At 45.0% G+C, this 22,323-nt stretch overlaps 1 protein-coding gene across 5 annotated transcripts in view; it reads right to left on the bottom strand.

The window, feature by feature from the left end:
• LOC149352649 (ribonuclease 3-like) overlaps window positions 1-22,323 on the bottom strand; it is a 136,183-nt gene that overhangs the window by 62,097 nt on the left and 51,763 nt on the right. For 4 of the 5 annotated variants that reach the window (XM_089581849.1, XM_089581850.1, XM_089581854.1 and 1 more), the window contains 6 exons: window positions 22,088-22,245; window positions 21,056-21,184; window positions 14,747-14,825; window positions 8,714-8,821; window positions 6,036-6,174; window positions 4,808-5,028 (listed from right to left, as the gene is read on the bottom strand). In XM_089581849.1, coding sequence (XP_089437975.1) covers window positions 4,808-5,028; window positions 6,036-6,174; window positions 8,714-8,821; window positions 14,747-14,825; window positions 21,056-21,184; window positions 22,088-22,245 — 834 coding nt within the window. The remainder of the gene's footprint in view (window positions 1-4,807; window positions 5,029-6,035; window positions 6,175-8,713; window positions 8,822-14,746; window positions 14,826-21,055; window positions 21,185-22,087; window positions 22,246-22,323) is intronic. The other variant, XM_089581851.1, reaches the window with a different exon arrangement.

Here is a 22,323-nt window from a genome sequence, read left to right as displayed (position 1 = left end):
TCGTCTATAACGAAAAGTATAAGCGATAAATCTGCCTTATTGTTTATTTAGAGTGATGATTGTGCCGCTTGTAATCCTAAAGAAAGTGTTGGTTTGTTGGAAAAAATGCTTCCCATTTTGACGACCAGATGACACTACTAGGCTGAGATTATCGTTGCGTCTCATTTGTACACGCTGAACTAAAAATGAGAATGTGACAAATGGTGTAACGTCCCGCAAAATGTTTGCGTTTAGTGTACATGAGCGCGCTTATGCTTCCGGTGTGTAGGCAGCGTCAATTTATTCTTCTTTCTAACCATATCTGTGTCCGCCACGAGAAAACGACATGCAGACAACTAGGAACGGAAGAACACATTCAACGTGTTTTCCTGATTGGTTGAGGAGGTCTCTGGTAGCGCTGCAAGTTATGAGATGGAGTACAGAGAGCTGCAAGAAGAAGCCAACTTTTCGAAGGCCTTGGGACCTGAAACAAGACATGCACATGGGGGAAAAAAAAAGCTGGCTATAAAAGGGGAAAGAAGGCGGCGTGAGCCGCTGAGAAATGGAAGGCAGTAAAAGAGCTGCGAGATGTAGTAAAATGAAAAAGGGGGGATGGTCGCAGCACCGGGCAGCGCAAAGCACAAAGCATCAATGGCAAGAAGCAGAGGCGTAGCAGCACTGCAGGGGGGTTTTGATGCATTTGACTGCATTGTGCGCGTTTCTTAACTATCGCCTCTAAACGACACTGAGGCCGCGGATTGCGGTGCCATGTTCACGCAAAGGTTTCACTTTGATATGTAACTAGGGCTACGGTTGGGCATATTTTAAAAGCAGCGAGAACTCAAGACAAAAGTAGCCGAAAGCAGCCATGCCATTTAACCTGAGCGCCACATTTGTGGCCAAATAGAACAGAAGCGATATTATGAATATAGTTGTCATTTAAGAACAATAAATAATAGCATTTGGAATTGATGAGAGAAATGGAATACAGAGCGCAAAATTTTGGCCCTTTTGCTTGGTCTTCAAGCAAGGTACATTGCAAATAAATTAATGAATAATTATTTAGTAGTTTTGTCATATTCTAGCCAGCAACTCAGCAGGACATTGAATTAGTATTTCCTTGAAGTTGAAGACTGAACTGGATTCGTGGAATCACCATTAGCCAAGCTTCATTTTGTTGCACATCTGTTTTTCGTCAAGTTCACATGCGAGAACATGTCTGAAACAAGTTTCAAAGTTGCACCAGATATGAAAAAGGGCATTCGCCGCAAGTTTCTCTGTATGATGCCGCTGCATGCCATAAACTCATGGTGTCTTCGAGCTGATGGCACTCATGGAGTTTTCTGCATACTCGCGTGGTGCCACGCGTTCGGCTGGAATGAGCATGACACGACTGCATGACACCGTGCCACCAAGGAGACCAACAGTGGAGTGTGGTGCAATTCCGTCGTGCAGTGCGCACGAGCAGACGGTGCATGCAGACAGCGCTGTTGACACAGAGAATTTCGCTCTACAGTGGCCAATAGAAAGCTTCAACGAAGAGTAAAAACAGAAAAAGCATCTTAAGTAGACATATTTTGAAGAAATATTGAATATCATAGCTGTTGCAGTGCATTTATTTGCACTGCAATAAATGCACTGACGCAGCCACTGGCCGACAAGAAATGTGACGTGCCCATGTGAGAAAATTAAAGGTTGGTGTCAATATTTTTCATCCTGTAATTCCTACCTTCGCTCACACAGCGGACAGGATCGTACTTTTTTCTATGTTTACATATGTGAAAGGAAATCAATAAAATGACAATTTGGCGAGCTAAGATCGGATTGAAAATTGTCTACAGATATTTTCGGCAGCTACTCTAGCGAAGGCTCTACAGTGTATGCATCAAAACCTGCAAGCACACTGCAATGGTGTGCCATCTAACAAACGTGCACCACCATTCCCAGCATTTTGTGAGCATGCCCATGGGTCCCGCGTTTCCCACCGTTTCTAGAATGCCTGGTTCAAGCATGGCCCTGCACTGTTACTGAAGAGCTTGTTACTAATTGTACTAATTGCTAACTGCAGTTTACAGCGTCGCCTAATAATAAGGATGGCTTCTCGTATATTCTAGTCTTTGAGACTACGGTGAACAGACAGCAGAAACTGGCCCCTAAACAAATGCGACTAAATTCCTCTCTTCTACAGTGGGCCCTTTTCAATGGAATCCTTCAATTAGCACTTGTCCCGTCTACCTTTATGTGATGTGTGCTTTGTGTTTAGCTGTGAAGTGGTAAGTCTTAAATAAAGAGCCAACTATCCCCTAAACAGATGCTACTAAAACTCAAACATGATGTGTGATCAAGTGCATGTTAACTATTTGCAGTTGCTGTATTTCTGACTCAAGTTCGATGAAGGAACATAAAAAAAAATGCAGCTGCAGCTTCAGTATACCTTCATGGCTTTTCATGCTTTCTATGTTATCAGGATTGATGGCATGCAGCCTCTGAAGTGCAGACAAGGTATTTCGAAGCCGCTGTAAGATTTGTACAGTCATTTGCCTCAAGAACTGAAAGCAATGCTCTCTCACAGTCCCTTGATCTAGAGAAACCTTCTCTCTGAAGATGTCACTTTCTTTAGAGTCGGGCTGCATGCATGTAAGCTCGCTATTTACCCTAGCTGCATGTAGGGATGCCCTCATGAGCACGATCCTTGCTAGTGGTAATGATGCAATTCAAAATAATGGCTATTAAATGCACCAAAATAGAATTTAAAGGGAGATAATAACTGCGTACGCTTTGCTGTCGCCATCGGCTGGTGCCACGTCCTCCCTTGCACGGCATAGAAAAAAGAAAACTGCTTTTGCTTTTCTCTAATCAAGTGGAAGGGTACAAGCAAGCATCACTTTACTCCTTAAAATAAATTATTTCAGGTAAACACATTTAGAAGCGCTAAAATATTTTGCAATAATTCCAATTGGAATCATTTGGACTTGGAGGCCCTATTGTAGAATAATCAGCGCGGTTGCATATTAGTTACCTGTGACTGCTTGTGTAGTATAAATGTCACCTCTTTCGCAGTCTATATGTAACAATAAACATTTTTCCCACCAAAGATGTCTACATTGAGCGCAAGCACTTTTCACACGGCCCATCACACGTACTGAGTGTCGGTTCATTCGATGAAGAATAAATTGCATTTATCACATGTAGGTCAACAACAACAACCCAATGAGAAAGCATAACACATAAGCAGTGAACTAAAGAACATCGCCCATGGCAGCAAATTAAAAACTGGAGGACGATGTACAATCGAACTGTGGCGTTACAACGCTAAAGGTTGCAAGCCATACAGCTTTCAACCTCCAAAAAGCCCACCAACTCGCCCATGAGTTCATGTTGTGCGACCAAAAAAGTCATCACAGAAAACTCCGCATTGTGGGTGCAGCACAATACTGCTGAACAAGGCAGAAATCATGAATATGAACCCGCACTACAAGGAGCACCTACAACATACGAATACTACAACTGCTTCTGCATCGACTCAATGTTTGTGAATTTCGCATTACAAAACTTTAGTTAGTGCAATAAGTAGATGATGTGAGCTCGAGGCTGGAAATTTGGATACTGGGAGCATGACCGCTCTGCCTCTTACATGGCATGTCTCTAAACAACCAGTCCTTATCTTCAACCAGCTCAAGAGTTCCGTATGCAGAGGACAGCACACTGGCCCACACACAACCAAAAAATAACAGAGGTACAAGCTACGCATCATGTAATTTCCACGAATTCTGTGGCACCCTCTACTCCAGCAGACACAAGCGCAATTTCAAAGCAGCTGTTATTTAATTAAACTTTCAAAGAAATCACACAACTAAGCGTTTCGCACCCACTAAATCACGATGATTCCATTTGAAGTCATGCAAAAAACTTGTAAAGAACCAACAGACTTCGATTTTCTGATCTTTTAGAATTATACTCCTCCTGTACAAGCTAGTTTCTGGATATCAATTTTTTCTATTGAACAGTCTTAACTTGGGCTGCAAAGGGTTAAACGGACACAGAGGACAACTCCAGCCAATTATTGTTCCGAGCAAAAATTGATTCTCTGGCTTGTTCTGGCTATGCTGATGTTTGTCCGACAGCAAAAGACACATTTATCAGCAAGAAAATTGGATTTAAAAATGTTCCCTGTGATATATTTATGGCCATGCTGTGTTCACATTGGTTATAATTAAGCTTCAAAATTATGTGCTTCAGAGGAAAGCTAGAATGAGCTTTATACAAACAGCTACAAAGACAAAAAGACAATATCGAGTCGGGCATGCCTTCCCAATTATTAAAGCCCACAACTGCTTATGCAAAAATGTGGGGTACAAGCAGTTGAAGCCAAACAAAGCTTACAGTGCACACACTGGCATGCAAGTAAGAAAAAAATAACTGTTTAAGAAGATGGAGAGAACAATGCTGTACTCAGACCAGACAGTGCCTGTGTCATCCACCTTTATCACCCTGTTCCCGCGCTGTTCCTTTCTGTCAAACCAAACATCATTGAGAAGCTATAAATGACCTCACCTGCAACACTGAAGTGACAGCTCTAATAACTATATTTAGAAAAAGAAAACAAATGTTGGCTGAAACAGTGCTGCTTTAACAGCATGCTTATTTCACAACAATAAGCAATTTGGCTGGGCATGTTGCAAAGTTTTTTAATATCTGGCTCGGAGGTCACCTGACATTTAATCAGTTTCGCTCAGAATATTCCAAGCGTTAGTGATTCCCGAACAATTCTAGCATAAGAGCACTCGCTCCACAAACTCAAAGCAGATACCAAGTCCTCCTAGCTCACCTTAGCGAGGACAGCTAGGTGCTGGTTTTGGACAATGGCTGCTCGATAGGTGGCCAGTCCACCCTCTTCAAGGTCAGGGAACATGAAAAAGAGGTGTATGCTGGAGAGAAACTCCACGACTGCATCACCCAGGAACTCCAGTCTCTCATTATGGCTGATGCTTGATGCCGTCTCCTCTTGGCGCCCAAAGCGCGACATGATGTTGATCAACGTGTTGATACCTGTAATGTCGGGTGCACGAGAGTGAGTACAAGGACGCTCTCAAAGGCAATTACTTGAAGTCAGCTAAGACACTTAAAGGGACACTGAGGAGAAATTGAAGTTGGCTTGTATCGACAGAATACCAGCTCCTGATTACAAAAACGCCACTCATACTGACAACAAAGCTCTTGTAACGTAGAAAAGAGCAAGAACCAAAATACAGGTATCGCCGCCACAGGCCAAACTCGCAAGTACAAGCGTGATGAGATCATAGAACAAAACAGTGTAGCTAGAACGAATGGTTCTAGCAACACCAGGAATCGAGAAACCATGCATCACTGAGGCGCAGCCAATGCATGCGCAAATCTCCTTGACGTCGCCAGATGGCGCCACGTGCCCGGCAGCTACGCGCGCGCCTGAAGCATCGGGATCAATAAGCGCCTGCTCACCGGCGTTAGGCGGGCTCCCGGTATTCCGCTAGCGGTAACAAGGTACACGGTATGCTAAAGGTGTCTATTTGCGAGAACTTCGTTGACGACTTCGAGAACGAGATCCATCGTAACTCTGGCAAAACGGCAGTGCAAACGTAATCGAAGCGACTGTAGCGACGGCCGCAATAGCCGATAGATGCCTTCAACGTGCGGCCGGCGGTAGCTTTCTTTTCGGCTGCTGCTAGGCCGCACTGCTGGCAGCCAGAAATCACGGAGTCTGCGTTACGTCATGTGCACGTCATGTTTCACGTCTCTTAGTCATGTGTCGTCATAGACAAATCCCAAGTTTGAATCAGAGCGGCGGGAAAAACTTTTTCAACTTCGAATCCAAATTTCTTAGAAATAAATGCATCTTTCGCTGCCGGCCAAGTGGCAACAAAGCCATGCCATGCCGAACTATCGGATTTTACTATAAAAAAAATATTAATAGTGCTCTCCTCAGTGTCCCTTTAAAGACAAATGCTTACGACAGTTAATAGCTGAGTCCATATGAAGGACATGAAGATTTAAAAGAGGTCTTGATATCAAAAACATACCTCTTTTTCTTGTGTTGAGGTAGTGTATACGTCGATCCCCATACTCTGGCTGCCTGATGCCACAGTTGGTCAGTGAGTTGCGCGCATGGTCTGGGTTGGTGCCAAAGTTCTCCCGGTAGGATGGGTGTGTGAGTGCCAGCTGGGAAAAACGCAAACTAGCTAAACAAATGCCCAGCACACAGTTCACAGTTAAAACTGGTCTTCAGACTGCAGCAAGCTTATGTGCATGCAGTTACTCATCCTTTTACATTGATAGCGGAACTCAAAACTCCGGTATGTTGCTACCCAAGAACTCACACATTGATTTAATTAACAACAAAACAATGTTACTGGTGTGGCCCAGGCAGGGGCGCTCTCACAGGGTGAAGAAGCAGGTGGTACAGCTACTGCCGTCACTTCTTCGCCCCAGGAGAGAGGAAGTAAAGTTTGATGAGAGGAAAAGTGGAGAGGTTGGCTAGCGGTAATGTGACCCTAGCCTGCTGTTCCATAGAGGGGAAATGACGAGAAAGAAAGGGAGAGGTAGAGTTCGAATGGATGTTGATAATATCATAATACAATGGATTGCATGGGGTGATCCGGACAACAGAAATGTCCACGCACACACTGGCTGCCACTCATCTCTCATAGATTTGACGCGTAGCACACGCAGTCCATATCCTGCATACACACACACACCGAGGCATATCACTTACACGTGCTCCAGTGCTAAGCCTCCATGCCAACAAACAACTAAGCATAACATCCGTATGATGATGCAGCTTTCGTTGTGTCAGTGCTGCAGTCAACACAAAGTTGCAGAGGCGAGGTCTAACTTACACACACGTCCCAGCACATGACAATAGTGACATTCACCCCAGAATACAATCAAAAGTCTGGAGCTTCTAAGATTGCAGATAATACTTATGACATGTTTATGATACAAAATATAACATTGCAAAACTAAAGCTGAGAAAATACACCTAAAGGTTAACATTTCTCTAATGATATAAAATATAACACTGTAAAACTGAAGCAGAGAAAATACACATAAAGGTTGACATTTCTTTCATGCACCATTTCTTTCCTTTTTACAGTGCAACCTGCTATATGGAGCCTAGTTGCGGAGGAGCCTCACGTCACCTTATATTTACCATGTGATCACACGACCATAAGCCGTGACAGTCACCACGAACATGCACCCATCCAAGCGTGCTCCCTACTCGAAGAACGTGACCACTTGACACTTCTGACTGGTTGAACTACGAGCGCCACCACTGAAGTTGGCCACAAAGATGAAATAAGAAGAGGTGAGAACAAGCATGAATGAAGAGTTTCGTGGCAACAGGCAAAATTCAGGGGGCATTTTGACCGTCTAAAGTGGGTAGAGGCGGAAGCGTTTTCCGCACCACCTTCGCTGTTTCTGTAGCACTGGTGGCGTCACATATAATTGAGTACTAATTACTAAGTGATGACAAATCACTAATTAATGGCTAATTACTGATTAATGCCTGAATACTAATTAACTGATAATTAATTACGGTTAAGCTTCGCCTTTAGGAGTGGAACGCGACAGCGCGTTGTAGCGCTGCCAGGGAGTCCACGGAACGCCACCACCCGTTCGGCGCGATGCCTTGCCCTTTGAACGCTACGCTTTTTGAGGAAAGGAAATGGCGCAGTAATTCTCTGTCATTTCGGTGGACACCTGAACCGCACCGTAGAGGAAGGGAGGAAGTGGGAGTGAAAGAAGATAGATAAAGAGGAGCCGTAATGAAGAAAATGAAAATTGTATTTGAGGAAAGGAAATTACGCAGTAACTGTCTCACAAAATTCAGGGGGGCACTTTTTTGACCTAAAGTGTGGTCACTGATGTGTGGTTAAGATGTTAAGCTTCGCCCCTAAGAGTGGAACGCGACAACGTCTTGCAACGCTGCCAAGGAGTCCATAGAACGCCATCGCCCATTCGGTTCTACGCCTCGCTCGTCGGTAAATTGGTTTTTGAGGAAAGGAAATGTATCTGTCTCTCATTTGTCGGTGGATACCTAAACCTCACCGGAAGGGAATGGAGGAGGATGAGAGTGAGTGAAGACACCGTATTCACTAGACGTGCCTTTGTTCATTCCAAACCATTGAGCTGGCATGGCGGAGTGGATAGCATGCTCGTCTCTCACGCCGAAGACCGGGGTTCGATTCCTGAGCTCGACGAATTTCTTAATCGGTTTTATTTATTTATATGGCCTGACTAGTAAAGCTAATTAGGCTAATTGGGTAATTAAGCAATTAACTAAGCTCAGTCCCACTTACTTGGAGCATCACTATACGATCCCTTCAATTGGTTGCATGGTTACTAGCCAAAGTACAATTGGCCCCGTATGAAATTCGCGCACTGTGACGTCACGACCGTTTCCACCAATTGAAAAGCGTGACATTTTCTGTCGACAACTGCTGCTTACAACGATGAGACATTAAAGGCTTCTGCCTTAACAGGAAAACGTAACAGTGGAGGAGACCTTTTGCCATGTTAAGGCGACGGTAGAGGCTTTGACAGTGCCTAGGCAGTCAACAGTCGGCAATGCAGAGCCGCCACTGCCGCCACCTGAGCCCGAATCTTTTGAACACCAAGGTGCATTGCTTTTGTCGAGTTTAGCTTGTTACACAGCGAAGCATAAACACCTGGCAGTTTTTTATTCAAGGCTCCAAACCTGAAGAAGGTACCGGTCCTTAAACTCTGTCTGTATGATGCTCTCCAGAAAGTCCAGAGACTTGTGGAAACGCAGGTGGCACACAAGAACTGGAAGCAGCAGGGCATGCTGTGTGACAAACAAAAAGTACAGATAATGTTTTGACGCAAGTTCTATCCCGGCCGCGGTGGCTGAATTTCGATGGAGGCGAAATTCTAGAGGCCCGTGTACTGTGCGATGTCAGTGCACGTTAAAGAACCCCAGGTGGTCAAAATTTCCGGAGCCCTCCACTACCTTTTTGTCCCTCATAGCCTGAGTCGCTTTGGGACGTTAAACCCCAATAAACTAAACTAAACTATTAGACGCTACTGAGCATGAACAAAAGCACAACGACTCTAGACATACTTTCTTCAACAATGTTTACATACAAAAAGTGGTCTTCATTACTGCTGTCAAAAATATAGTCTCCTACCAGTTCTCCATAAAGCATTTATATATTTTATATGTGGGTACTGTTAAATAAGCATTTTACATGCTTTTTAAAGAAGATATTTAGAAGGGTGAAGCTGCAAAAAGCACAGTTTCTGCAAGGGAAATCAACTTTGTACAATAAGCTTTCCCAAATGCAAAAGACCTTGCTTGAAAACACAGCTGGAACCAATGAGTATCCAATACCAATTGGTCCCAACTGTGATTCCAGGTGTTCCAAACAGTCTTTTTTGACTCTGTTAGTAGGCAGAGCAACACTCCTGGTGTTGCAAGCCTGTTAAAAAAAACTGAAAAAGCTAGGTACTAACTCTACACCACATGCTCACAAAGCATTAGCTCAAGATGGCATCCTTGTAAGGCACTACAACAATTCCACAGCCTTTTTTTATGACTGATAAAAGGTGATGAAGGCTCGTTTTGCTATTACTGTACTGATGGCATAAACTTAGTGGAAAGCAGAGTCAGTAGTTTTACAAGATTCATGATAATGATCACACAAGCTGCCAGTGGTCTCTGCTGATAGCCATGCACAAAAACGATGAAACCACACAAATCAACTTTAGCAACTGCCCCTTACCAGCTGCTCAGTGTCAAGCCAGCTGGCAGGAGAAAACCCACAATCTTCTGCATTGTTTCAGTTAGTTTTCCTTTGCAGATTATGCTGAAAGTAGAGCTGTGGCAGGCTGCATTTTCATTTCAACTTCAGCACTGCTACAAAGACTTTTGATATTTCTCCTTATTGATGTTTGCTGAAGGAGGGTCCCTGCGTTGGCTTGTTAACAGGCAAAAAGCTAGGTAAGAAAAAAAAATGAGCTTACAAATAAAGATATTGTAGACAAGAGGTGTCACAATGCCTTTTGAAACAGGATATCAGCAGATAAAACCAAACCAAAAAGGCTCATAGAAAAACAGTATGTTGCTGAACCTTTCCTTCTTTTGGCACTACATTTCTGAATTGATACAGGCCAGCACCAGCCATCAATGTAGTGAAATTCACACGCTGCAGTGTAGCATGGTAATGAAAACTTGATGCGGGATGGATTGGTGCAAATGACACACAAGTTCCATCCGTTTTAGTGTGTACAATAAGTAGACAAGTGCAGCAAAGGTTTTGAATTCAGGAGGGGAAGTGTGGCCTCATGAGGGGCGACACTCAGTGCAAAGGGCAAAAACATGAAACAAGGCAGCAATGTTTGGGAGCAAAAGCAAAATGCTGGAGAGCATAAAGTTAAGGACGTATGAGTCAACAAAGCGGTGTTACTGTCTGACCATACAAAATATATGCATGGTTCACACACTTGTTACGGCCTGCACATGAACATTTCCACTTGAACATGACCACAGGCAAGACTGCGTGGGATGGACTTGCCCTGCTAAGCCAAATGCCGTGCAAAAATCCGCACATTCAACATGTCTAAAGAAGCATAGATAACGGATGTCAAGCACAATCATGTTCAAGGGGGATGCAGGAATCAAAACTATTTTTGTTATTTACGCATAAAATATAGCCAAATTTGCCAAAGATATTGTAACATTCAATTGTGAATGCAAAATTGCTTTTTATTTTAAGATAGGTGGCATATTTGTTGAGGAATTACAATTAACACCCTCGTAAAGTCATCCCCGGAGCATTAAATAAATACGGTAGACTTGTGATAATTCAAACTCGGATAAATTTTGGTTGGCTGGCTATATTTTCAATATTTTAAAGCCACTAAATTCAAACCATGATTTCTCTTAGATTTGGTTAATTTAAACATTTTTGTCTGGCTTCAACGCTTCTGGCGCGCTGTGATGCGCCACCAGCGCCCTTCAGCACTAGCGGCGGCCTGACGCTCGCTCAGGCGAGAAAAGAAAGGCGAAGAAAAAGAAGAGAGACGCGGGGCGTGGCGCAAGCGGCGCGAGGAGACGAGCTCGGGGAACGGAGCAGGCGAGGTCACGGCTGAACGGCTTCTTGAACCCGGGTGACCAGGCCTGGGGAAGCTGTCCTTGCCCAGTTCAGGGCAACCAGGAGCCTGCTGTCTCCTGTCTCCTGCCTGCCTCTCGCTGCCTCGGAGAGCAAGCGCCGTGCCGGGCACAGGCAGGTGCTGCCTTCCCGGAGATCCTGCCGGCCTTGCTCCCGGATCGTGCCTGCCGTCCCGTGGCTGGGACACCTTGCTGTGAAAGGGTGCCTTCCTGGCCGTGCCCGGGTGTCCGGACCTGGGCAGCCGTCTCCCCTCTGGTGCGTCGTCAGGGCCACTGGTGCTGGTGCTCCGTGCCAGACTTCTGGCCGCAGGGAGAACAGCCCCGCGGTGGTGCTTGGCCCCGGCGCCTTTCTGGCGACGGGCAGCGGAATCTCACATCGGAGCCACTCCTCGACCCTCGGCCGCAAAGCACCCAACCCATCAGAGATTGCTCTCCTGTTTTAAGTAAAACCTTTTTGTTGTATCTACAGACGTGCTCGGTTTGGGACGATTTTCTGGATCCTCCGGGGCCCCACCTCGGAGGACGCTCGAACCTGCTTGGGGGACTTTTCCCCCAAAAAATTTGGCGTCCGCGACAGGACTCGAACCTGCAATCTTCTGAAAAAGCGGCAACACGCGAAAAAGCGGCAACCAAGATCAGATGAGTCAGGTTTGCAGCGCTGCGTAAACTGAAAATCCGGCCCCTCAAAATGGTTAGCTCCAACGCGGCCTGAAAAGGGGCCAAGTCAATCGAAGTAGCCCCCTCGTTGCATAGTGTCGTTTTCTAAGCTTCGCTTCTTGCCCATGACAATCGCGGCTGTCGGACGAGTGTCTGATTCGAATGCTAATTGGCGCATTGCTGGTCCTTTTATTACAATAGCGTTAAGGAGCCTGTAAGGCAGAAAAGCTGACGTCGCTGTCGGCTTTGACATAGTGGCTGCTCGGCTGCCGCCACTCCATCACACTGCTCTTCGTGCTGACCTTGAGCAACAGCTCATTGCTGTACTGACAACGCACAGAACCAGCACCCCCTACCCGTGATGAACTGCTAAGCGGCGGCCTGATAACGTTATCGCGTTCTGCTCTTAAAGGCAAGGTTAAGAGTCCTCGACGTTTTATTTATTTTTTTTTTAGAAGGCAACTCGCAATTACAGCGGAAATGTGTGTCCCCCTCGCATCCGTCTGCATGGTCCTGTGCGTCAACAATAAGTGCTTATTATGAGCTGCTCATTGTGTGGTGAAGCCTCCTTACATGGACACTGCTGCATGTGAGGAGGCTCCACTGTTACTGCATCGTACCTGTGAAGAAGGCCGAGGAAAGCCTTACTGCTTTGGAGCAGATCTGCTTTGACGTTCCCAACAGTGGGCATGCACTACAATATGACGGAATGTCGAAAAACCGTCACTGCCACTTAAAAGCAGATGACCACTGCCTATTTTTTCATCAATTAAATTTTCAGTGGTGTGAAACAGTTTCAGGAAGTTTTTTTTAGCCATTCAACTTTTCAACCTTCGGATGGTTAAGACATTTTTTCGTCCCCTGATGTATATTTACTCATAGCGAAACCAGCACATTATTGATAACGTTTTTAGACCACACTTGAGCAAGCCAACTTGTCTCTGCCTTTCACTCTTATTTTATGTTGTGCTAAAGCATTTAGCTACATTTGCATAGAGGAATAGATCCAAAACACTACTTGTATACATAGATATCAATACAACAAATTGCATTCAGTCCTGGATCATATTAAGATGCACATCTGATAATTCAAACAAAAATCTCTGGTCCCTTGAAGTTTGAATTAACGAGAGTCTACTGTAAGAGGAAGTGCAAAAGTTTTTTCACGTCAGCATGTTCACAAAGTCCTGTTCTGTGCAATGAAGTTACCAGTTTTTCTTTTAGGTGCCTAGTAATCATGCATATTTACATGAAAACGCTTCACACAAAAATAACCTTCAAAAACTGCTGCTTGTGTACATAGAAAAAAAGAGCTTTATTGCCCTCCTCAACCTCTCAGGATTCATGCAAAAAAAACAATCATTCTACTGTCATTCGTTATGAAATGCCAAAGGGATGAGTGAAAGGAAAGTGAAAGCTGAGAAAATAAACCTTAAAGTTTATTCCCTTGTTTGCCTCAATACTGCCTTGTATGATTTTGCTTTTCGTCAGAGAAATGCAGCACTGCAATCAACGGAAGTTTTGATCTCCTGATCTCTCCTCTTCATGGCGATACTTAGATGGCGGTGCACCTTTGTCGGTCACCCGCAGAATTTGCGATGTGCCAAGACTATCAGGAGCATGATATGCTCACAGTTTTCGACGAGCCCACATAAAAAAAAATGATTTTCAAGCTTTGTACTAAATATTTCACTACAACTTTTAGTCACGAGACAGATGAAGACTCTAGGGTTATGAAAAAGAAATAAATTAAGAAATAAAAATTTTCACTAAATTGGCCATTTTATTTGCAGTGTCCTCCCTTAAAGGGACACTGAAGGTAACTGCACCCAATTATCATTCTGAGTAAAAATTGATTCTCTGGCTCCTTCTGAGTATGCCAACATTTGTCCGGCAGCAAGACACATTTATTGCCTAGAACTGGATTTAAAAACCTTTCCGCTCGTCGATTCAAACACCTGGTGCCTTCACCGAGACGGGTAGGGTGCAACCATTTTTAGGTGAATGGTTCAGCCTCTGGGATCCGTGCCAAAAAATCGGTGTTGACACATGCAGTTTACATGCAAAAGTGGCAAAGGGTGGTGACACCTGCGTTTTGTTTCTTGGTCTTTCCTAGCTTATAAATGTGCTGCTTTCCGTGAAAGTGGTCTCTTTGTAATTTGAACGCTGTACCTTAACGATCCAGCCCAACTTCAGATTGTCCTCGGTGTACCTCTGATGCAGGCTCGTGCACCTATTATAAGCAGTGCAACACTGTGGTACCAGTCCAACTCGGGTGTTCCCAAGTTTGCGGCAAACTTATAGGTTCACACACAGCGCTCCAGAACTTCGAATTAATTTGGCCGATGCAAACTATTGGTTCAAATTATACGGTATGAGAGTTTGAGAGGAGGAAAGGACCTGGTAAAATTTACATTAGAAATTAAGGACCATGAAAATTCTAGAAATTATCTGGGGTTTAGAATTAACCCATACTAAATTATGATGTTTCACTGTATTATCATTATTTTATCATCACCACTGTAAACATGCAAAAGAACAAGGAGGAGGAAAGGCAGACATCTGAACACATACACAAGCATTCTAAAACACAACTGCTATAAATACAAAAGAAAAAAAAAAGAGAAAAAAATGGATTTTTGCTACCAGCATGACAAACCTATTTGTAACAGATATATACATTTAAGCAGTCAGACGATCGAAAACTGCTGTTCTAATATTTACTGGAAGAGCTCAGCAGTAATAGCTCCCTGCTCTTTTCTGGATGCATTTTTCGTTTCTAACAGCAACTAAGAATAAATGCAAATGTTTTCAGCACAATGCACAAAGCCCATAACCACAGTACTGATTCCATTACTATGTATGATTGGTTCATAAAAAAACAAAAACAATTGAGTAAATAATGAAAGGAGCAAAGTTGGGTAAAAAAAAAAAGTTTCATACCTGAACCACATCACACATGATTCCTGTCCGAAAGAAGCCCTTGCTGCTCACTACCACAGTGACATCCCTCTTCAGGTTGCTAATAAAGACACAACAAAAGAAAAGCTTCATTTATAGGTAAACGATCACTACACCCTCTCAGCTTGAACAAAGCAAACTGAAAGGCTGAAACAATACATGACAGCATTTTATCACCTCTAAACCCCACAACCAATGCTGTAGTAACTTATGACCAAGTTAGAACTTTACCTTCCTTTAGCCTAACACAACCCTAACAAATGGAGTTCCATGAAATGGAACCCTAATCAGCATATGTCCCTGGTTTGTCTGATGCTCCACAATTGAATCAGTTTATGCCTGATGAGCTCTCAAAAGAAACAGTACTTTTACATGACCACACTGCACAGGATGAGATTAAATTGTGCCATGACATGTGATGGTGTACAGGAGCACCCACAGACTTCAGTGGAGCACTGAGTGACAATGGACATGGTAACTGCTATACAAGAACTAAGGCCCTACTGCGCTCAGGTTAACTATCCAGTTAAGGCATCACCCTTATGCATAAACTTCCATTAAATTAATCCTTAAATTATTTTGGCCGTCATACTGTAATGCACAGAATCAGCCAACGGCATTTAATGCTTATGGGTATTTAAGTTCACATGCTCTAAGTAATTCACTAAAATTGCATCTCTCACCCAATCAGCAATAACACTTCATATGTACTAATCCCCTCCTCCTCAAGTTAAAATGTCTGAATTGGTGATTTCAGTTCACAAACTACAATATCTTAATTTGCAGCTTTGGAGTTTGGAGTGTGCATAAGTGTTTGCCTATTAGCCTATTAACACCCTGAAAAAAAGTGTGCAGATCATTTACAGGATGGGAACTTTACAGTCACTTAAGTGTGCTATGCCTAACATTGTCACAAAACTTTAACACAACACAACAATACTAAAAAGACTGTGCTCTTGCGGATAACAAAGAAGAAAAATCCGTTTTCCTTCAGCTATCGCATTAATGGCGTTTCAGTTAAAGAAGTGCCAAGGTGTAAGTACCTTGGCATTTTTCTAAACACGCAACTAAAATGGAATGACCATATAGACCACATTAAATCCTCAGCTTTACGTAAACTTGGTTTTCTTCGCCATAAACTTAAGGACGCACCTAGCAAATGCAAACTATTAGCCTACAATACTCTTATAAAACCAAAACTCGAATATGCCGCCATCGTTTGGGACCCACATGCAAAAAAAGACATAAGAGAATTAGAAAAAATACAGAGGCACGCAGTACGTTTTATATTTAATAAGTACAACAGAACTGATTCCCCATCCTCGTTAATGGCAGCAAATAATATTAAACCTCTCCACGTCAGACGCAAGATAGCCCGTCTATCTTTCCTTCACCAACTAATCCACGGAAAACTAGGCATCTCTCCAGCCCCCTATGTGCAGTTTTCTGAAACGCGTAGAACTCGACGTCATCATAATCACACTTTAGCACCATACTTCGCGCATACTAATGCTTTTAAATTTTCTTTCTTCCCGAAAACTATTGACGAATGGAACGCCCTGCCTCTACAAGTGATATCGGCTGTTGATTTTGACAGCGCACTTTGTGAGCTATTTTAGATTGTATATGTGCTACACTGTTGTGTGAATGTGTTTTTCTGCCCTCCCTGCCTGGACCCAAATGAGGGTCTGCAGTATTGTGAAAATAAAATAAAATAAATTGCATATGCAGTCGAGTATGGTCAATTGGCTCTTCTTTCAAGGAAGCCCGATAGGGGGTAGCGGTATGTGTGCTTTCTGATAAAGAGTCTTAATTTTAGATGTCCTTATACAAGAGTCCACGTAATAATGAATACATAAGCATCACTTAAGTTCAAAAAAGAAAACATTCGACAGAAGTCTGTCTGGTTGGAAAATTTAATGTTAGAAGGTAAGTGACGCCAACCAAGTAAAATACAGGAAAAACACGACATTTCGGGACCGGCTCGGCCCCTTCTTCACGGTGTGACTACGGGCGAGCGCAGCTTGGCTTTTTAAGCCCCTGCGTGAAGGACCTCCGGGTCAATGGCCGCAGCCCATGGACATAGGATGCGGGGAGAGTCCCCAGGAAACGATTAACATTCTCTCGTGTTTGCTGAATGTGCCACGACTCGAGTAGAAGCCTCCTGCGTGGGTTAGCTTCCGTTTCCAATACAATGGTGCTGTCGAAGTCAATTGGGTGGTCACACCCTTCACAGAGTTCGGCCACAGCGCTGCGTTGACGATTCATGTGACGGACGTCCGCTCTGTGTTGGCTCATCCTTTCCGCGAAGTTCTTCGTTTCCCCTATGTACGACGCCGGGCAGACGGAACACGGAATTTTGTATACGACGCCCTGGGCCTTTTCTCTGGGCTGCCGGTTTTTTGGGCTGGGGAGAAGGTGACCGATAGTGCTGGTCGGTTTGTGCGTTGACAGCACCCCTTCTTTTCCGAGAATGCGAGCCAGCGCCTCGCTCACGCCTCTCACATAGGGGATGCAAACACGTTTTCGTTTCTGGCATGCGCCTGAGGAAATAATAGATCGGATTTTGTTTTGCCTTTCTTGTTTCCTGATAATGCGCCGGATGAATGAGCTTGGGTAGCCGTTCTTTTGGAGGTCAGAAATGACTCGGTTCTTCTCCTTCCTTTTTTCTTCACGTGAGGAACATATGGAGTCGGCTCTCTTCAGTACTGATGTAACGACAGATGCTTTGTGCGGGATGGGATGGTTCGAATCGAAATGTAGGTACCGTCCTGTGTGGGTAGGCTTCCTGTGCACCGAGGACTGCAGGCCTTTGTCGTGCCTTGCAAGTAGGACATCCAGAAAAGGCAGGCTGCCCTGCTGTTCATGTTCAACAGTAAATTGTATGGCCGGTTCAACTGAATTTAGATGACTCTGGAGGTTTTCTATCTCTGAGGTTTTCACCACACAAAAGCAGTCATCTATATAACGGAGGAATAACTTTGGCTTGGGATTAAAGGAGGAGAGGGCCCGGCTTTCGACGTCTTCCATGGTTAGGTTAGCCACTGTGACTGATATCGATGCCCCCATAGCAGCTCCGGTTGTTTGCTTGAAAAATTCTCCGTTGTAGGTGAAAAAGGTACTGCGCAGACAAAGGTCGAGAAGGCGACATACCTCATCGACGTTGAGTGGAGTTCTCTCGTGCAGCGTTTGGTCGTTTTCGAGTGCGCGGCGAGCAACGGACGCAGCAAGGGGAACCGGTACGCAGGTAAATAACGACACCACGTCAAACGAGACTAGGCTTTCGTCTCCCTCCACGGTAAGGTTCGAGACAAGTTGGACGAAATGCCGCGAATTCTGTACATGCGTGGGTGTTCTGCCGGCGAGCGGCGCCAGTACCTTGTGAAGGTAGTCCGAGAGACGTCGGCAGAGGAGACAGGGTGAAGTCTACAATTGGCCGAAGGGGAACGCCAGGTTTGTGAATTTTAGGTAGCCCGTAAAAGCCTGGAGCTGAGCCGTTTCTGGAGATGAGGCGGAGGTAAAGTCATTTGAAATCAGGGTGCCGCTTGAATATCTCTGCCAGGGTTTTGTTGAGTGTTGCCTGAGTGTTTGAAGTCGGATCCTTGCGAACCTTCTCATACGCCCCACTGCTCAAAAGGGCTGACGCCTTCTCCTCGTAGTCGCGTCGGTCCATCACCACTGTAGAGTTGCCCTTGTCTGCCGGGAGGATGACGATGTCGGTGTCGTCCCTGAGACCGCGTAGGGCTTTTCATTCCAGTTGAGGCAGATTGCTCGGAAATTTGGGGGGTACCTTGGCGATGACACCAATCGCTTTCAGGCGGACCTCTTCCCTGACGTGCGGCTCCAGGTGCTGGATCGCACCTTCAACAGCCGCGACGAGTTTTGGGAGGGCGGGACCAGATGATATGTTGAACCCATGTCCTTTTGCGAGAACAGACATCACGAGTGTCAAAACAAGAAGTTGTTTGCCCTACAGCAGCGGCAGAAGAAACAGCCTGACCCCCATAACTCTGGCTTTGTAAACAACCTCTCCTCCCATTGCTTAACACCGCCCGAATCCTCTGTTCTCGCAAAAGGACATGGGTTCAACATATCATCTGGTCCCACCCTCCCAAAACTCGTCGCAGCTGTTGAAGATGCGATCCAGCACCTGGAGCCGCACGTCAGGGAAGAGGTCCGCCTGAAAGCGATTGGTGTCATCGCCAAGGTACCCCACAAATTTCCAAGCAATCTGCCTCAACTGGAACGAAAAGCCCTACGCGGTCTCAGGGACGACACCGACATCGTCATCCTCCCGGCAGACAAAAGCAACTCTACAGTGGTGATGGACCGACGCGACTACGAGGAGAAGGCGTCAGCCCTTTTGAGCAGTGGGGCGTATGAGAAGGTTCGCAAGGATCCGACTTCAAACACTCAGGCAACACTCAACAAAACCCTGGCAGAGATATTCAAGCGGCACCCTGATTTCAAATGACTTTACCTCCGCCTCATCTCCAGAAACGGCTCAGCTCCAGGCTTTTAAGGGCTACCTAAAATTCACAAACCTGGCGTCCCCCTTCGGCCAATTGTAGACTTCACCCTGTCTCCTCTGCGACGTCTCTCGAACTACCTTCACAAGGTACTGGCGCCGCTCGCCGGCAGAACACCCACGCATGTACAGAATTCGCGGCATTTCGTCCAACTTGTCTCGAACCTTACCGTGGAGGGAGACGAAAGCCTAGTCTCGTTTGACGTGGTGTCGTTATTTACCTGCGTACCGGTTCCCCTTGCTGCGTCCGTTGCTCGCCGCGCACTCGAAAACGACCAAACGCTGCACGAGAGAACTCCACTCAACGTCGATGAGGTATGTCGCCTTCTCGACCTTTGTCTGCGCAGTACCTTTTTCACCTACAACGGAGAATTTTTCAAGCAAACAACCGGAACTGCTATGGGGGCATCGATATCAGTCACAGTGGCTAACCTAACCATGGAAGATGTCGAAAGCCGGGCCCTCTCCTCCTTTAATCCCAAGCCAAAGTTATTCCTCCGTTATATAGACGACTGCTTTTGTGTGGTGAAAACCTCAGAGATAGAAAACCTCCAGAGTCATCTAAATTCAGTTGAACCGGCCATACAATTTACTGTTGAACATGAACAGCAGGGCAGCCTGCCTTTTCTGGATGTCCTACTTGCAAGGCACGACAAAGGCCTGCAGTCCTCGGTGCACAGGAAGCCTACCCACACAGGACGGTACCTACATTTCGATTCGAACCATCCCATCCCGCACAAAGCATCTGTGGTTACATCAGTACTGAAGAGAGCCGACTCCATATGTTCCTCACGTGTAGAAAAAAGGAAGGAGAAGAACCGAGTCATTTCTGAACTCCAATGGAACGGCTACCCAAGCTCATTCATCCGGCGCATTATCAGGAAACAAGAAAGGCAAAACAAAATCCGATCTATTATTTCCTCAGGCGCATGCCAGAAACGAAAACGTGTTTGCATCCCCTATGTGAGAGGCGTGAGCGAGACGCTGGCTCGCATTCTCGGAAAAGAAGGGGTGCTGTCAACGCACAAACCGACCAGCACTATCGGTCACCTTCTCCCCAGCCCAAAAAACCGGCAGCCCAGAGAAAAGGCCCAGGGCGTCGTATACAAAATTCCGTGTTCCGTCTGCCCGGCGTCGTACATAGGGGAAACGAAGAACTTCGCGGAAAGGATGAGCCAACACAGAGCGGACGTCCGTCACATGAATCGTCAACGCAGCGCTGTGGCCGAACTCTGTGAAGGGTGTGACCACCCAATTGACTTCGACAGCACCATTGTATTGGAAACGGAAGCTAACCCACGCAGGAGGCTTCTACTCGAGTCGTGGCACATTCAGCAAACACGAGAGAATGTTAATCGTTTCCTGGGGACTCTCCCCGCATCCTATGTCCATGGGCTGCGGCCATTGACCCGGAGGTCCTTCATGCAGGGGCTTAAAAAGCCAAGCTGCGCTCGCCCGTAGTCACACCGTGAAGAAGGGGCCGAGCCGGTCCCGAAACGTCGTGTTTTTCCTGTATTTTACTTGGTTGGCGTCACTTACCTTCTAACATTAAATTTTCCAACCAGACAGACTTCTGTCGAATGTTTTCTTTTTTGAACTTAAGTGATGCTTATGTATTCATTATTACGTGGACTCTTGTATAAGGACATCTAAAATTAAGACTCTTTATCAGAAAGCACACATACCGCTACCCCCTATCGGGCTTCCTTGAGAGAAGAGCCAATTGACCATACTCGACTGCATATGCCATTCAGTGGCCTCACCTCTTAAGCCTCATCTCTTGAAGTTTGACCTCTTTTTGAAGTAGCTTGTGGCGATCTGTATAGAGCACCTTGGGCTTGTTTGCCAACAGGTGCCGGAATTTGACATAGTCACGCCATGCCTTCTGGTACCTGGAAGTTTGCATTGAAAAACAGTTTTGCACTTTAACACCCCATTAACAACTTCTGACCCATCTGGCGTGTCTCTGCAATTGTGTTGAATATGCTGAACTCATTTCTAAACCTGCTCTATCAACAACCAACTTGGCTACAGGGGTGAATAAGCACAGTAAATAGTGCTAAAGTATGCAGCACCCTTCTCATAAATCGACCCAATTTAGGTGCAGAACTGCTATATGCTTCCATCAAAAACTGTTTACCAAAAAGTACAAAACAAGAAATTCTAGCCTGACATCAAAGCAGAAAGTGTTGCATTATATTAGTACGAACAACAATATGAACTATAATTATAATAACTACAAGTACTATAATTCACTTGTATTAGCATAACATTTCTACTATAATAAAGAAAACGCTCCAAAACCATCCATAATTCAACATCATCATCACTGAAGAATGGCTACAAACTGACAACCCCAAACATAAGCTTTTATGCAGATGGTAATGGCTTACGCCTATATGCGGCACCCAGCTTCATATTTTTATTTTATATACCGTGTAAACTCATGTGAGGACCACACTTTTTTTTTAAAATTCGGATGTGAATTTTGAAGTTGCGGCCCATACATGAATTAAAATAAAAAACAACTTATAACTGTATTTTTTTCTCAATTATCTAGTCCAACACAGGAGGTGCGGCCCATATTTGGGTGCGACCATCACACGAGATTATATGATATTACCTTAAAATATTTCAACTGCTTCTTACATCAAAGTTTTCACCTTTTTACAACCAATTTAACATTCGTAGCAGAAGTGAAAAAGAGAGAATGATAACAAGCAAGCAATCATTTCTGCACCCACTTCACAGCTCTGTGCTTGCTGGCTTTACTGTAAACAAGGATGAATACTCACATGGGATTTCCTGCATAGCTGAGTTGTGGTGGTCGGATGCCAAAATGCACAATTTCAGGAAACACAGTCCCCTGTGCATTGCACAACTCCCGGTCCAGTTGATCCACACGAAGGGCACAGGGCTTCATGCCAGGGTTCACAACAATCATGCCTTTCACCTGTAAAGGACAGGCACACACAGTGCTTTCAGTGCACCATCTGCAACTATAAAACTGCGTCAGAAAAGGAAAATAACT

This window comes from Amblyomma mixtum, chromosome 3 (assembly GCF_055824585.1).
Source record: "Amblyomma mixtum isolate Tamu chromosome 3, ASM5582458v1, whole genome shotgun sequence".
Taxonomy (NCBI): Eukaryota; Metazoa; Arthropoda; class Arachnida; order Ixodida; family Ixodidae; genus Amblyomma; species Amblyomma mixtum.
The sequence above is the reverse complement of the archived record's forward strand: the minus strand, read 5'-3'. Positions and strand labels throughout refer to the sequence as shown.